The 16617-nt window shown below is 43.7% G+C and overlaps 1 protein-coding gene across 1 annotated transcript in view; it reads left to right on the forward strand.

Moving 5' to 3' along the window:
- The window catches only part of PTH1R (parathyroid hormone 1 receptor), a 93488-nt gene that overhangs the window by 52616 nt on the left and 24255 nt on the right, over positions 1 to 16617 (forward strand). The window contains exons 4-6 of the mRNA XM_056484599.1: positions 2834 to 2952; positions 13073 to 13167; positions 15513 to 15699. Coding sequence (XP_056340574.1) covers positions 2834 to 2952; positions 13073 to 13167; positions 15513 to 15699 — 401 coding nt within the window. The remainder of the gene's footprint in view (positions 1 to 2833; positions 2953 to 13072; positions 13168 to 15512; positions 15700 to 16617) is intronic.

Below are 16617 nucleotides of genomic sequence, written 5' to 3' on the forward strand. Positions count from 1 at the left end.
TTCCAATTTTTATTCTCCACCCCAGGCTTTGTTAATTCTGTGTCCAGAGCCCTGTCTGGGAGCAGAATGTGGGAATTCCTCCTTTTCTCCCTTTTTCCCTCAGGCTCCAGATTTGTTGGAGGTGCCAGGAAGTCTGAGGGTGTTTTTAGAAGTGCTCAGTGAATGTTCCAAGCACCCAAGGAGGGGAAAAAAAAGGAGATTCAGATTTTCTGCTGGGGGCAGAGCACTGCTGGGGCGTTCAAAAAGTCACCCTGGTGACATCCCACTCTTCACCTGAGGCCAGGAGGAACAAGGAGCCAGAGAATTATATTATTTAGGAATTATTTAGGAATTATTTAGGAATTATTTAGGAATTATTTAGGGTGGAAAAGCCCAAGCATCCCCAGCACTGCCAGGGACACCCCTGGCCACGTCCCCGTGGATTTTTTATCCCATCCCTGTGCTGGGCAGATCTTTCCAGGAAGGAATTTCCTCAAAATCCAAGCTCGACCTCCCTCAGTGCAATCCTTCCCGTTTTTATCTCAATATTCCAACAGGGTTTGGATCCCTCACGTCACTGATATCCACTGGATAAATCAGGGAGAACATCAGGGAGATGATGGAATCAAAACCCTATAAAAAATAGCAAATAATAGCAAAAATAGCAAAAAAAAAGTAAAAAAAAAAGCAAAAAATAGTAAAAAATAGCAAAAAAACCCAAAAATTAGCAAAAAATAACAAATAATAGCAAATAATTACAAGTAATAGCAAGCAATAGCAAGTAATAGGAAAGAAGGGCAAAAAATAGCAAAAAATAAAAAGATTTGCAAAAAATAGCAAGAAATAGCAAAAAAAAGAAAAAATAGCAAATAATAGCAAAAAATAACAAAAATTAGCAAGTAATAGCAAAAATAGCAAAAAATAGCAAATAATAGCAAAAAATAACAAAAATTAGGAAATATTAGAAAAAATAGCAAAAAAGCAAAAAAGCAAGAAATAGCAAGAAATGGCAAAAAATAGCAAAAAATAACAAATAATAGAAAAAATTGCAAAAAAAGCAAATAATAGCAAATAATAGCAAGAAAAGCAAATAATAGCAAAAAATAGCAAAAAATAATAAAAAATTTGCAAAAAATAACAAAAAATAGCAAATAATAGCAAAAATAGCAAAAAAAGCAAAAAATAACAAAAATTAGCAAGTAATAGCAAAAATAGCAAAAAAAAGCAAAAAGAGCCAAAATAGCAAAAAATAGCAAAACAAGCAAAAAATAGCAAAAAATAGCAAATAATTACAAGTAATAGCAAGCAATAGCAAGTAATAGTAAAAAAGGGCAAAAAATAACAAAAAATCTGCAAAAAATAGCAAAAAATAGCAAATAATAGTAAAAAAGTAGAAAATAGCAAAAATTAGCAAAAAAATTTGCAAAAAAATAGCAAAAAAAATAGCAAATAAAAGCAAAAAATAATAATAAAAAAAAAAAAAAGGCAAAAAGTAGCAAAATTTTTTCTTCCATAGGGAGACATTCAAGGAATTCTGAGGATGATTCTGGTTTTTTTTTTTTCCAAGTCCTCTCGATTTACTGACCCAACATCTGAGCTTCCACTAAAACAAATTTCTTAACAGCTCCTCTGAAAATTCAATAAAATCCATAAATGGGTGTGGAGGTGGAAGTTGATTTTTGCAGCTGAGTTTCCCACCATGAGAAAGATGAATTTTCTCCAGTTTTCCCACTGATAAACCTCTTGAGAAAAATCAGATTGGGATTTTTTTTTTATTTTTTTTTTTCCCCTCAACAGCTCAAGTGAGAGTTGGGAACAGAAGAAGAAACTGAACCAAATGCAGGGGAAAAAATATTTGGCATTTTGGATCTGAAGAACAGGAAAATTGAGCATAGATTGCTTAGATTTTGATGAAACAGCATCAAAACAGCTTTTTTTGAGAGCACCACCCTAAAATTAAATACTAAAACTAAAATCACAAGGGTGTAATTTAAATTAAAGTGTATAAAAGTAGGAAATAAAATATAAATGTGTATAAAAGTGTAAGATAAAATATATATAAGTATAAAATAAAATATATATATGTATGAAAGTATAAAATAAAAGTGTATAAAAGTATAAAATAAAATATATATGTGTATAAAAGTATAAGATAAAATAGATTTAAGTATAAAATATTAACATAATGTAATATAATATAATATAATATAATGTAATGTAATATAATATAATATAATACAATATAATGTAATATAATGTAAAATAATGTAAAATAATACAATATAACACAATACAATATATAATATAATATAATATAATATAATATAATATAATATAATATAATATAATATAATATAATATAATTATGTAATGATACGTTATATATTATATATTATATAATATATATATAAATGTATAAATATATAAATTATATAAATATATAAATATATTTTATATATAAATATATATAAAATATATAAATATATATTTATATATACATATATATACACATATATTTGTATATTATATATATACATTTATATATACATATATATATTATATATATATTTTATATATATAATATAAGTTTCAACTATAATATATAAAGTATAAAATAAAAGTATATACGTAGAACCTAATAAAAAAAATTTAGAATTTAAAGTCTTAAAATGGAACAACATATAGATAGCAAAATAAAAAGTAAAAAATAAAAAAATAAAATAAAAATAAATAATAAATAAATAAAAAATAAAAGTATTAAAACAAAGAGTTTGCCTTCCTTCTTCATGAAACATTATTTAAGCGATATTGTGCAATGTAGATGTCGCTGATGCTGTGTCTGTGCCCCTCCCAGGCCACGCCTACCGCCGGTGTGACCTGAACGGGAGCTGGGAGCTGGTGCCGGGGAACAACCGCACCTGGGCCAACTACAGCGAGTGCGCCAAGTTCCTCACCAACGAGACCAGGGAGAGGGTGAGTGGCTGCTCCGGGCTCTGCCAAAAGGCAAAGATCTCTTTGAAATGGGGAGTGTGAACCCCTCCCTCCTAATTATTGTAATTTTGAAATTAAGGGGCTCTCAGGTAATTAGGAATAACAGTTCTTTACTAGGAAAATTAAAATAGAAATGCAGTATTACACAGAACAATCCCAAACCCTGCCAGAGTCAGAATCCAAGCTGACACCCGTCAGTCAGTCAGGGTGTTGGCACAGTCCCATTCAATGGTGGCTGCATCCTCCTGCAGGGGCAGATGTGGTTCAGCTGGAGCAGTGCTCCTGGAGAAGGTGCAGTTTCCTCTGGAGCTCCAGGGATGATGTGCAAAGGTCTGGCTTTCCTCTGGGATCCAGTGGAAAGAAGGTGCCTTGGTGTCCCAAATCTCAGTTTTTATCTGGGTAGGAAAGGCTTGGCTGCTCCCCTGGCTGGAGCATCTCCCAGTGGGATGATGGAATTTTATCAGTCATGGCCTGGGACTCAGTGGCCATGAACAGGAGATATCTCCTGGAGGGAGGATGGGCTGTGGGAAGATAAAGATGATTGCCCAGCTGGGTTAAAGATGGCCCATGAGCAGATAATGTGTGCCAGGAGATCAGGGGCACTGCCCCAGCTGGGTTAACAGATGGGACAGAATTCACATTTCTGTCACATCAGCCCAACACACTCCTCTAAAACCCCAGATGAGCTCCAGCTCCTCTTCCTCCTCTTGGAAACCCTTCCCGAGCTTGCCAAAGCCACGTGGTGCTTTGATGGGCCATGATTTGATTGGAAAATTGTCCCCAAAGGCAGGAAGGTTTCCTGCAGCTGCCGTGGTCCCGTTGCTGAAGGGATTTGGGGGAAATTGGAGCCGCCTCGGGGATGCTCAGAAGTGGTTGGAGGTTGTTTCCTGCCACAGCAGGAAATCCTTTTGCTGCCAGGCTGGTATCAGAAATTCCAGTGTTTATGTGGTTGTCTGTGGGAGGGGATGTCCAAACACACGTGGGATCAAACCAGCAGCAAATCCAGCTGGGAATGTTCCCCTGGAGAGGAGAAGCTCCAGGGAGAGCTCAGAGCCCCTTGCAGGGCCTGGAGGGATCCAGGAGAGCTGGAGAGGGACTGGGGACAGGGGATGGAGGGACAGGACACAGGGAATGGCTTCTTTTTTTTTTTTTTTTTTTTTTTTTTTTTTTTTTTTGAGGTGAAAGAAGTAGATTTATATGGGATTTTGGGAAGGAATTCCTCACTGGAATGGTGGGGAGGAGCTGGGATGGAATTCCCAGAGCAGCTGTGGCTGCTCCTGGATCCCTGGCAGTGCCCAAGGCCAGGCTGGATCACCCTGGGACAGTGGGAAATGTCCCTGCCCATGGCTGGGGGTGGGAATGGGATGATCCTTAAGATCCCTTCCCACCCAAACCTAACGGTATTCCATGATCTTAAATTAATTCTGGTCTAGTCCCAGTTTGGAAACACTCCAAAGCTGGGAAAGGGTTTCAGAGCATATGGAGGGGGTCCCGTGGGGAAAAAACCAAAAAATTCTTGAGCTTTAAATTGACAAAAATTCGATAAAACAGCAGCTGCCAGAAATTTCCTGCCCTGCATGAGCCAGCCTGGGCTCTGCAGTGCTGGAAGTTTGGAAGGAATTCTGTGCTAAGGTGACAGCAAAGCTGCCCCTGGTGTCCCCTGGGGGGATGTGACCTCCTTGTCCCACAGACAATGACATTCCCACCCACACTCACCTGTAATTCCCAAAAATTCATCCAAACCCTCTGGTTTTCCAGGGGTTCTGGAAGAGAATCCTGAATATGGGGCTTGGCACTGGGAGGATTATCCCAGAGATAAGGATCTGACCTTGGGGATGATCCAGAGCCCCTTCAGGACAGTGTTCTGCATTTTCATTCACCACAGAGCAGCAGTTTGGGGTTTTTTTAGGGTTTTTTGGTTTTTTGTTTTTGTTTTGGGCTCTTTTTTGTGTGGTGTTGTTGTTGTTTTGTTTGGTTGTTTTTTGTTTCGTTGTTTTTTGGTTTTTTTTTTCTTTTTTTTTTTCTTTTTTTTTTTTGTTTTTGTTTTTGTTTTTTTGCTTTTGTTTTTTGCTTTTTTTTTTTTTTTTTTTTTTTTTTTTTTTTTTTTTTGGGTTTTTTTTTGGTTGCTCTTTTCTCCTTAAGAGTGAAGCAGCCCATGAATGAGTGATTTAGGGAAAACAAGGAAAGGAGGAAATGAGTTCTTTGAGCTGCTGGGTGTTTTCTGCCATGCAAGGAGCAGAAGGTGTGCACAGCAAATACACAAAATTCCCTCCCAGCACCACTTTGCTGGGACTTTTCCCAGTTCAGAGTGGAAAAATCTCTTTTAACCCCAGAGTTTCCTGGGAAGCTCCTGGAGCAGGAATTGGAGTCAACGAGCACCTTGATTGATGCACAAATTTTTGTCCTCTCCAAAATCTCCTCTGTCCCTCAGCCACATCCTGGGGTGGGAATTGTCCAGCTGGTTCCCCCTGATCCAAGATTCCCCCTAGGAAAAATTTAATTTATTTTAACCTCCCACAGGCAGGGTGAGTTGCTAAAGGAAAGGCACAAAGAACAGAGTTGCCCAATTTTTTTTTTCCACCTCCAGGGTGATTTAAAAAGCAAAATTCTCCTGTGGTGGGTTGGCTGTGCCTGAATTTGTGTCCCCTGAGTGGTCACAGCTCAGGGGCTCTCTGTGCTTCCCACCAGAGACATTTCCAGCAGGTGTCACCTCCTTTTTATTCTCATCCCATCCCCAAAATCCTCATTTTCCAGAGCTGAGGCATCTCCTGCCAGCAGTTTTCTGTCATAGCTACAAAGGTGAATGGAATAATAATATGGAATATTAAGACAGATTAAATAATATTTAACAGTAAGACAAATTAAATCTGTTCAGATTAAATGATCAGGCTGCTTAAGTGGTGCTTACCCAGGACAAAGAACACAGAAAAAAAGGATGATTCTGCCAGATTTGAAATCGGATCTTGATCAACAAATGCTGTTTAATGACATCTATTTATTAATTTTTAGTATCATTATCATTATTAATTTTATTTGCAAGGGGTCCCTTCCTCACCTCAGTTCCCTGAATTGATCACAGAGGTGGCTGAATGATTGTGACAAATAAAAAGTGAATCCACTGCAGGTTTTTTGGGGCTTGGGATATGAAAATGACTCTGGAAATAAAAGAGGGAGGCAAAAAATGAACTTTTTCCCTCCCTCACAGAGAGCACAGAAGGTCTCTTGTCACACTTAAATGTGGCTCTGCAGCCCTGGGATTAATAAACCTTCCTCTGATTCTTTTTTTGCATCATTTTCAACATCTATTTATTATTATTATTACTCTTATTTTTATCTTATTTTATTTTGTTTTATTTTATATTATTTTATAATATTTTATTTTATATTTTATTTTATCCTATTTTATATTTTATATTTCATTTTTACATTTTATTTTATATTTTATATTTTATTTTATTTTATAATTATTTTATTTTATTTTATTTTATTTTATTTTATTTTATTTTATTTTATTTTATTTTATTTTATTTTATTTTATTTTATTTTATTTTATTTATTTTTATCTTTGCATTTGCAAGAGGGTGCTGAATTCTGGTGACAAACGAAGCGCAGGTCCCTGGGGCCTCAGGGTATGAAAACCACTCTGGAAATAAAAGAAAGGAGGAAAAATTGCATTTTGATGTTACTCCCAGAGAGCACAGCCAGCCTCGTGTCACCCTGGGATTAATAAACTCCCTTTGATTTCTCTTTTTCATGGAGCAAACGTGTCCGGAGATGTCAGAACGGGGGAATTTGGCCCGTTCTGGAGCAGGATTTGGTTTTTCTATTATTATTCCCCTCCCTGGGGAGCAGCATCTCTGCGTCACCACCAGCAGCTGCATCTCCCAAAGCTTTGCCAGGAGATCGTGGCTGACTCCGAGCAGATGCAACCAGAGGGAATTTTAAGAAACTGAGCTTTTAATTAAAAAAAAAAAGCCAACAAAAACCACCCCAACTGTCTGTGGCTATAAATATATGGAATCGCTGGCTATCTCTGGAAATAGGGCTGAACCTATAGATAGCTGGAGATATCCACGCCTAAATAAACAGCGCACATCTCCAGGCAGGGATGTTTGTTTAGCTGGGGAGTTTTCCCGTTTTAGCCGTGCTGGGATAATTTTAAGACTGGCCAAAGCAGCGAACAGAGGGCCCCAGAGCAAGCTGGTGTCCTGGCCCGAATAAATGGGGATTATTCCACACGGAGCAGCTCGGAAACCGCTCTCTGCAAAGAGCGGAGTGTGTTAAAGGCACCAGAATTAACAGCTCGTAACTGCCCCGGGAGCAGCTCCTGGGGCTGATTCCTCAGGGGAAATCCTGCAGGGTGGGACAGCCTGGGGCTGGTTCCTCCTCCGGGCAGGCAGGATGGAGCAATCACCCTGAACCGGGAGGGTTTCCTCAAATCCATTCGGGAGAAGGTTGAAGAAGGAGGGAACAATCAGCTGGGAGTGTCCCAGGTCAGCTGGATGGGGTTTGGAGCACCTGGGGGAGTGGAAAATGTCCCTGCCATGGCAGAGGTGGCACTGGGTGGGTTTGGACATTTCCAGAGATCCAGGGGCAGCCACAGCTGCTCTGGGAATTCCATTCCCATCCCTCCCCACCCTCCCAGGGTTCCTTCCCAAAATCCCATCTAAATCTACTCCTTCCAGCTCAGAGCCATTCCCTGTGTCCTGTCCCTCCATCCCTTGTCCCCAGTCCCTCTCCAGCTCTCCTGGATCCCTTCAGGAGCTCTGAGCTCTCCCTGGAGCTTCTCCTCTCCAGGGGAACATTCCCAGCTCTCCCAGTCTGGATCCAGTTCTCCCTCTGGATTTGCTCCAGCAGCTCCAAACCATATTTATTGAGGATTTGTCCTGTTCCCACACTCTTCCCTAACCCCCCTTCCTGGCCATGAAGGAGCAGAATTTAAAGGACCTTTGGCCTGGCCCTTCTCCTTGTTCCCTAAATTCCCTTAAAACCAGGAGTGAAGGTGACCTGTATTCCAGGAGCTCCTCAATCTTGGGGTAAAATGCAGCACAAACAACAAGTGATGAACCTCAGGCAGCTTTTTAGCCCATTTCTCCCCAAATTCCATGGAACCAGTGGCTGTGGATCCCTCCCCTTGCACACATCCAGCCAACAGCAGCAGGATCATTTCTCCAGTCACTTTTTCCAACACTGGCAGCAGCAATGACACGTTTGGGGCAAAACCCTGGAATTTCCTTCATTCCCATCTCCCCCAAAAGAACAGGGATGCCAAACACAGGTACTTTAAAATCAGGTCAAACCCATCCTTTCTCCAAGGATGAGCTGAAGGGTGAATGGGATCTCAAATCCCAAAATCCCAGGGAAGGGGAATCAGAGCCAGCAACTTGGGAGGTTGGGAGCCACCAGCAGGATGGGCCATCCTAAAATCCAAATCTCAGTCCTAAAATCTCCTAAAATCTCAGTCCTGTCTGCATCTCCCCCTGCTCGGGGGGTTTTATTTTTATATTAATTCGGAGGGGCCGAATTCCCAAAAACAATGGGAAGGGCCCAGCGTGGGGCAGGGCTGCTTTATCTACACCCCATTGTTCCAGGCTGCAATCCCGGGGCTCTCTGGGCTCCTGGGAAAAGCAAACAACTTTGTGGAGCCTCAAAGTGACGGCACAGGAAAGGGTTTGGATTGTTCTGTCCCCAGTTCCACGAAGGAATGCCAGCAAAGTGTCAGGCATATTAAAATCTGTGGAGGAATTAAAAAAAAAAATATCTGGGAGATGTTTTGTTCATAATTTCAATTAACCCCGAGGTGCCATCCTCGTTCCGTGCCTGTGGATTTGGTCTGGAAATAGAATCTGAGAATCCTGGAATGGTTTGGGCTGGAAAGGAGATTAAAGGTGATTTTTATGGACGTGCATGTCTAAATTGGGGTGTCTGAGAGTAAATTGGGGTGTCTGAGGCTAAATTGGGGGTCTTTGGTGAGAGCTGATCCCAGTCACTCTCTGGATTGGGAGGATTTAAGAGCCTGGAATTTCTGTGGATGAGGGGAACAGTCCTGCAGGAACAGCATCATCAATGCTCCAAGATTTCCCTGAGGCTTTGGAAATCAGTGCCTGTTCTGTGCCTTTGGTGAATATCCCATTTTGTGAACATCCCATTTTGTAAATATCCCATTTTGTGAATATCCCATTTTGTGAACATCCCATTTTGTAAATACCCCATTTAGCTTTTTATTTCATCCCATTTTCCTGTTTAAAAAAATAAAAAAGAGAGAGAGAGAGAGAGAAGAAAAGCAAGGACAGAGATTTTCTGGCTTTCAAACCCCCAATTCCAAACGTGTCCTTAACAACACCTGAATCAGCAGCTCAGAGAAACTTTGCTGAAATTCTATCTGGGAAATCCTTATTTATTCTCCAACCCCCTGTGCTGCTGATCCCACCCTTCACAGCTTTCCCATTCCTCAAAAAAAAAAAAACGGGATCCCTTCACAGCCAAGTGCTGCTGGTGTCTTGCTAAATTAAATTAAAATTAAAAGGATGAAAGGAAAAATTTGGGTACAGGACACAGCTCCATGAAACTCAGGATAGGATTTGCCACCAGGAAAATCCCTGCTCTGTCTGTTTTTCCTTTTCCTTTTGCACACATGGCAGCAGTTGAAAGAGTGGAGGGTTCCTGCAGGGACCAAATTCATGGATTTGTGGAATCCTGAAAGTCCAGCCAGTTCCAGCTCTGTGTCAGGGGCAGGGACACCTCCACCAGCCCAGGTTGCTCAAAGCCCTGAACACTTTGATTAAATGATAATTAAATTAAATGACATTGGTTAATTATAAACCAGGATCTCACAGCAAGGCCAGGCTTGGCCTCTTCCAGCAGTGCATGACCAGGGATGGTCAGTCTGTCCTCAGGGTGGACTTCAGGAGACTTCAGGTGGGAATTTCCTGGAGTGATGGAGCTCCACATTGTGTCCATGGCTTGGCCATCATGACCTTTGTGGTTTTCTGGGAATTATTTAACTTCCCCTCCACCTCAGCTCCCTGAGGATGCTCCTCAGACCATGGAGATCACAGCCAGTCAATATTTCCAGTTCAGTGCAGATCATTCCATATTTTCCTACCTGGAGGATCTTTCCTGGATGTTCATTGTGGTTTTCATGGGGCCAGGATCTCCCTTGGGAGACTTGAAATTCCTTTGGAGATTTTTTTTTTTTTTTTCCTCATGGGTAAATCCAGGGAGGAAAAGCTCCTGGGAATTGCCAGTCCTGAGCTCCAAGCGAGGGAGAAGTAGGAATGGAGAACCTCAATTTTTGCTCCAAAGGCTTTCCCCAAGGATCTGAGTACCCCATCCAAGAAATCACATTTCCCAAGGGCATTCCAGGTAGAATTTGGGAAAACTCCTTCTCCGAGGAGAGCTCCAGGAGAGGTTTTCTGTGTCTTGGTACTCAACCTCCTTTCAAAGAGAGGCCCTCAGAGCACTCAACCTTCCACAACCTCCTGCCAACCCAGAGGCTCTTCCCAAGGCCATTCCCACCCATAGGAACATGGATTTTCCCAGTGAAATTTCTGAATGGGGCTCAGGGATGTTTTGTTAAGGCCTCACAACTGTTGGATTACTGAGAATTCCAACCTTGGAGTGAGATTTTTTTCAAATTATTATTATAATATTTTATTTTTATTTCATTTTTTACTGCGGAGGTTTTCCAGCTCCAAGAGGATTCCAGCTTGGCAGCAGGAAAATCACGCCAGGATATTTTTCCCTGAAAGCTTTGAAATCTCCTCTTCTTGGCTTTTCAGGCCCTGCTGCCTGCACAGACAGATCTATAAAAATCTATAAAAATATCCCATAAATACGCACAGACACACTCAGTAAATTAATATTGGCAAAGGGCTTCGCTCCTCCAGCGCAAACCGCAGGGAAACATTCCCAAATCTGCGGATTCTGATGTAATAGGGCTGAGGTTTGGCATTCCAGGAGAGCGTTCCAAGCCTCAAATCCCAATCAGAGCTGTCATTCAGAGCCCAGCATTCCTGACGTTATTGCAGCCCCGTGGGCAGGGCGAGGGAAACGAGGGAACCAGGAGGAAGATGCTGAATTGGTTGGGGTTTTTTTTGGGATTTATTGCTAAAATCAGTCTGGGAGTGGCAGGGCAGGCTGGGATGGGGGGGTAGGCAATTTAACCCTTTCCAGGAATCCCTGAGTTCAGCTCAGTCCAGCAGGATCAAGGAAAATATTCTGATATTTAATGGAAACCTCAAGGTTTCAAGGCCAGCTTTAGAAAATAGCAACCTAAAACTTCCTAAAGGTTTAATTATTAGGAACTCTCCTTTTCCAGTGGGATTTTGGCAAGCTCAGGTTGTGTCTGGATTGGATAACCACAGGCAGAGGCTGCTTGGGATTTTAAAAAGGGAAAAATAAACGCAGGTGATTTTTCTTTTTTTCCTCATATCCCATAGCCAAAGTATTTCCTTCCCGTGTTTTCTGGCGTGGGTTACACTCTCCCAGGCTGGACATCAGTCATCCAGCCACAGCTAAATTGTGCAATTCCAGCAAAATTCCCAGCTCAGCAGGCATTTTATCCAGGTAAAAATTCCCAAGTGATCCACAAATTGGGCCAAGAGTTTGTAAAGCGCTTTGGGTTCCTTTGGGATGAAAATGCTGCAGAATTCTCATGCATGGGATGAACCCCACTCCATCATTAATCCCTTGCAAAAATTCCCAGCTCAGCAGGCATTTTGTCCAGGTAAAAATTCCCAATGATCCCCAAACTGGGCCAGGGGTTTGTAAAGCGCTTTGGGCTCTTTTGGGATGAAAACACCACAAAACTCCCAAGGTATGGGATGAACCCCACTCCATCATCAATCCCCTGTAAAATTCCCAGCTCAGCAGGCATTTTGTCCAGGTAAAAATTCCCAAGTAATTCTCAAATTAGGCCAAGAGTTTGTAAAGCGCTTTGGGCTCTTTTGGGATGAAAACACCACAAAACTCCCAAGGCATGGGATGAACCCCACTCCATCATTTATCCCTTGCAAAAATTCCCAGCTCAGCAGGCATTTTGTCCAGGTAAAAATTCCCAAGTAATTCCCAAATTGGGCCAAGAGTTTGTAAAGCGCTTTGGGTTCCTTTGAGATGAAAATGCTGCAGAATTCCCATGCATGGGATGAACCCCACTCCATCATTAATCCCCTGTAAAATTCCCAGCTCAGCAGGCATTTTGTCCAAGTGATCCACAAATTGGGCCAAGAGTTTGTAAAGCACTTTGGGTTTCCTTTGGGATTAAAATGCTGCAAAACTCCCAAGGTATGGGATGAACCCCACTCCATCATTAATCCCTTGCAAAATTCCCAGCTCAGCAGGCATTTTATCCAGGTAAAAATTCCCAATGATCCCCAAATTGGACCAAGAGTTTGTAAAGCACTTTGGGCTCCTTTGAGATGAAAATGCCGCAGAATTCCCATGCATGGGATGAACCCCACTCCATCATTAATCCCTTGCAAAATTCCCAGCTCAGCAGGCATTTTGTCCAGGTAAAAATTCCCAATGATCCCCAAACTGGGCCAGGGGTTTGTAAAGCGCTTTGGGCTCTTTTGGGATGAAAACACCACAAAACTCCCAAGGTATGGGATGAACCCCACTCCATCATCTATCCCCTGTAAAATTCCCAGCTCAGCAGGCATTTTGTCCAGGTAAAAATTCCCAAGTAATTCCCAAATTAGGCCAAGAGTTTGTAAAGCGCTTTGGGTTCCTTTGGGATGAAAATGCTGAAAAATTCCCAGGTATGGGATGAACCCCACTCCATCATTAATCCCTTGCAAAAATTCCCAGCTCAGCAGGCATTTTGTCCAGGTAAAATTTCCCAAGTAATTCCCAAATTGGGCCAAGAGTTTGTAAAGCGCTTTGGGTTCCTTTGGGATGAAAACACCACAAAACTCCCAAGGCACGGGATGAACCCCACTCCACCACGAACCCCTTGGGAAAATCCCACCTCCCCACCTCGGGGAACACAAACCCCCCTTCCCAAGCCCCCAGAACCGGGATTCCCCGAGGCTCTGGGCTCTGTGTCTGCCAGGGCCGCGCTCCCCGTGTGACGCTGTTTTCTCCATCATTTCTGCTGCAGGAGGTCTTTGATCGCCTCTATTTGATTTATACTGTTGGATACTCCATCTCCCTGGGATCCCTCACAGTTGCTGTCCTTATCCTGGGATACTTCAGGTAGGCGGCTCTGTTTTTACCTCAGCGACGCCGGAAAAGCCTCGGGTTTTTCCAAAAGGATAAAACTGGGGTGGCACAGTTCAGGAAGCCACCAGTGGTGGTGGCATCTGTGATTTGGGAGGTATTAGGGTATCTTAGGGCAAACTTTCTTGGGGATGGTGGGTGGGATGTTGTGGAGCTCCTTCCACTTCCCTCAGGTGGAGTTTTCCAGGCCCTCTCTGTAGCAAATGGGAATTCCTGGGCGTCTCCAGGAATCCCTTGGAAACTGTCCAGGATTTTCTGTCCCTATTGTCCCTGAAGGTGACTGGCTTAGCTTTAGATTTCCTGAGGGAAATTCCACTCTAAATCCAAATCTTCATGAAGGATAAACCAGCTGAAAGGGGTGAAAAACTCCCAGGCTGATTCCCCACACTGCTGCTCTTCCCAGGGATCCTAAAATGACTTTCCTGGATCCAGTGTGTCCCCTTCCCTTCCCACCATCCCAGCCAAGGGATTTTGACCCCTAAATACCACTTTGAACTCTCATTATCCATTCCTCAATCCAGTGTTTCATCTTCCATCCCTGGAGGTGTCCAAGGCCAGGTTGGACAGGGGATAGTGGAAGGTGTCAGGGTTGGAACGGGAAGATATTTAAGGTCCCTTCCAGCCCAAACCATTCTGGGATTCTGAGATTCTTGCTGGCACAGACAGCATGGGATGGGAGGGATGAAAGGTGTCACCCATATCCAAATTTGTCCTTTGGGAATGTTCTGCTCTGAGCTGATAGAGCAGGGTGACCCCAAACCCTGAGCCCCAGATTTGCTTCACTTCAATGTCCACTTCTGTCTTCTCCCAAAAAAACCAGCAGGTCCTGGATAAGCGCTGGTGGGGGCCAAAAGAGCCACGAGGTGTCTGCAGAGGGATTTGGGAAGCTTGAGCCAAGCCCTGGAACACTGGGAATGAAATGTGTGACTCTGGGTCCTGAAAGTGCTCAGAGCTCTCAGCAGAAGGTCAGGGGGGTTTGCTTGGACAGCAAATCCCAAATTAGTGACAGACCCAATCCAAAGGGAGCTGCAGACCCCATCCCTCCACCACACTCCTGTTATCCCAACCTTTTCCCTCCATTTCCCACTGGACACTGGCAAGGTTGTTAAAATATTCCAAGTGTGCAAGAGAATTCCTGTTTTTTCTTTATCCATATCTTTATCCCACTCAGAGCACTTCATTTCCAGCCCAGACCACCTGGGCAAGTGTGCTGGAGCATCTTTATCCCGAGGATCAGAGCAGCAGCAGGGATCAAGGCAGATTTTATCCTCGATAATCCAGAGATTCACTGACTCCCTTTCAAATGCAGGGAACAAAGCCAATCCTCATTTAAACCTCATCAGTTCCACTTGGTGTAATTTGGATTATAAAAGCGCAGAGAACAACTGGTGTTGTTATCATAACATCCTGCAAAAGGGGTAAAAACACACAGCCTTTAATTAGTGCAGATTATTGGGATTTAAAAGGACATAAATCCATTCACAAATCCAGGCATGGCACCAGAGCTCCAGAGCACAGAGGGGACCCCAAGAGGTCGGTTCCTTCTTCCCAAAATCCTGATTCCTGGTTCTAAAATACACCTCTTCTTCCTGGTTCTGACCCATTCACCTCTCACCATCCCCAAAAAAGCTTTTCCTCCAAAAAGGACCTTAAAGCGCTTTACAACCGGGATTTGTGGGGTCACTGCTGCCACTGCTGGGGTGCAGCCACAAACTGCTCCAAAGGAAAACATTTACAGCAGGAAAACAGGGACAGCAGCCCAGCACACCACAGTCACTGCTGGAGTTGCTCCTAAATTGAGCTAGGCAAAAAAAAAATTAATGGTTTACAGAAAGCTCTGTAATGTTTCCAGTGGCCCCAAGTTCTGGAATCCGAGGGGAAGTGTGGATAGCAGAGCAGGAATGGCTTCCCACTGCCAGAGGGCAGGGTTAGAGCAGATTTTAGGCAGGAATTGCTGGCTGGGAGGGTGGGCAGGGCTGGCACAGGTGCCCAGAGCAGCTGTGGCTGCCCCTGGATCCCTGGGAGTGTCCAAGGGCAGGTTTGACACTTGGAACACCCTGGGATGGTGGAAGGTGTCCTTGCCCATGGCAGGGTGGGATTGGATGGGCTTGAAGTCCCATCCATCCCAAACCATTCCATGATTCCCTGAAGCCCCTGGAGAAGGAATTAATCCATTTTCCAGCCCTAAGGGAGAGCTGGGAGTGGTGATCCCCACTCTGCTCCCCATGGGGACACGGGAGGAGCTGGGGCTCTCCAAAAAACGCCCCTGAGTGCATCCAACAGCCGGACTGAACTTCCCAATCCTTCCTCTCCTCTTGCAGGCGCTTGCACTGCACTAGGAACTACATCCACATGCACCTGTTTGTGTCCTTCATGCTGAGAGCCGTCAGCATCTTCGTGAAGGACGCCGTCCTGTACTCGGGGTCGGCCCTGGAGGAGATGGAGCGCATCTCCGAGGAGGACCTGAAATCCATCACAGAAGCACCTCCCGCAGACAAATCACAGTTTGTGAGTATTGCCAGGGCTGTTCCTCTCCAGGATTTGTGTCTTTGTCCTCTCTGTTCAACACTTTCTCTCTTTTGGGGAGTTTTGCACCTTACTCATCTTTCAGCTTCTTCCCGTCCTTTCCCATTTTCAGTCCTTTGGTTCAGAGGGATTCCCAGTTCCTGGGCTAAGGAAAAGCTGCTCCCATGGCAGTCAAGGTTGATGGTTTGATTCCCATCTCCATTCTCCTGATACCCCCTGGAATTTACAACTGTGGAAACATTCCTGACCATCCCAGCACAAGGCACACCCAACATGGCTCACAACACTTCCACGGATGGGAATGCACAACTTTCCTCCTTCCCATATGGAAAAAAAAGAGATTTTGGAAGGGAAAATGGGGAGAGGGTGTGGTGCCATAGGAAAGGAGGTGGTGTCCATGAGAGGGACCTTGGACAGAATCATTGAGGCTGGAAAAGAATTCCAAGGTCATCCAACCTTGGAAGGGTTAGTGGGGCCCCAGCCCAGAGCCCTGAGTGCCACGTCCACGAATTCCTTGGACACCTCCAGGGATGGGCGCTCCAAACCTCCCTGGGCAGCCCCTGCCACGGCCTGGCCACCCTTTCCATGGAGAAATTCCTCCTGGTGTCCAGCCTGAGCCTCAGCTTCCATCTGTGGTTGGTTGAGTCAACACAGTCCACCCAGGCAGACGAGTCAACATCAAAATAAAAATGGAAGTGAGGTCAGTTGGATTCTTCTCCAGAATTCCACGGGGGTTTCACTGTATAGAAATCTCTGGTGGCAATATCTGCACTGTCCATGTACTTGGGAGGGTGAAGGCCATGCTCACATTTCCCACATCCTGGAGCTCTAGATTCCCCCTTTGGTCCCATCATGGATTTCCCATGGAATCCTGGATGTGGCACCTTCTCACTTTTGACA

The sequence above is a fragment of the Oenanthe melanoleuca genome, chromosome 2 (assembly GCF_029582105.1).
Source record: "Oenanthe melanoleuca isolate GR-GAL-2019-014 chromosome 2, OMel1.0, whole genome shotgun sequence".
Classification (NCBI taxonomy): domain Eukaryota; kingdom Metazoa; phylum Chordata; class Aves; order Passeriformes; family Muscicapidae; genus Oenanthe; species Oenanthe melanoleuca.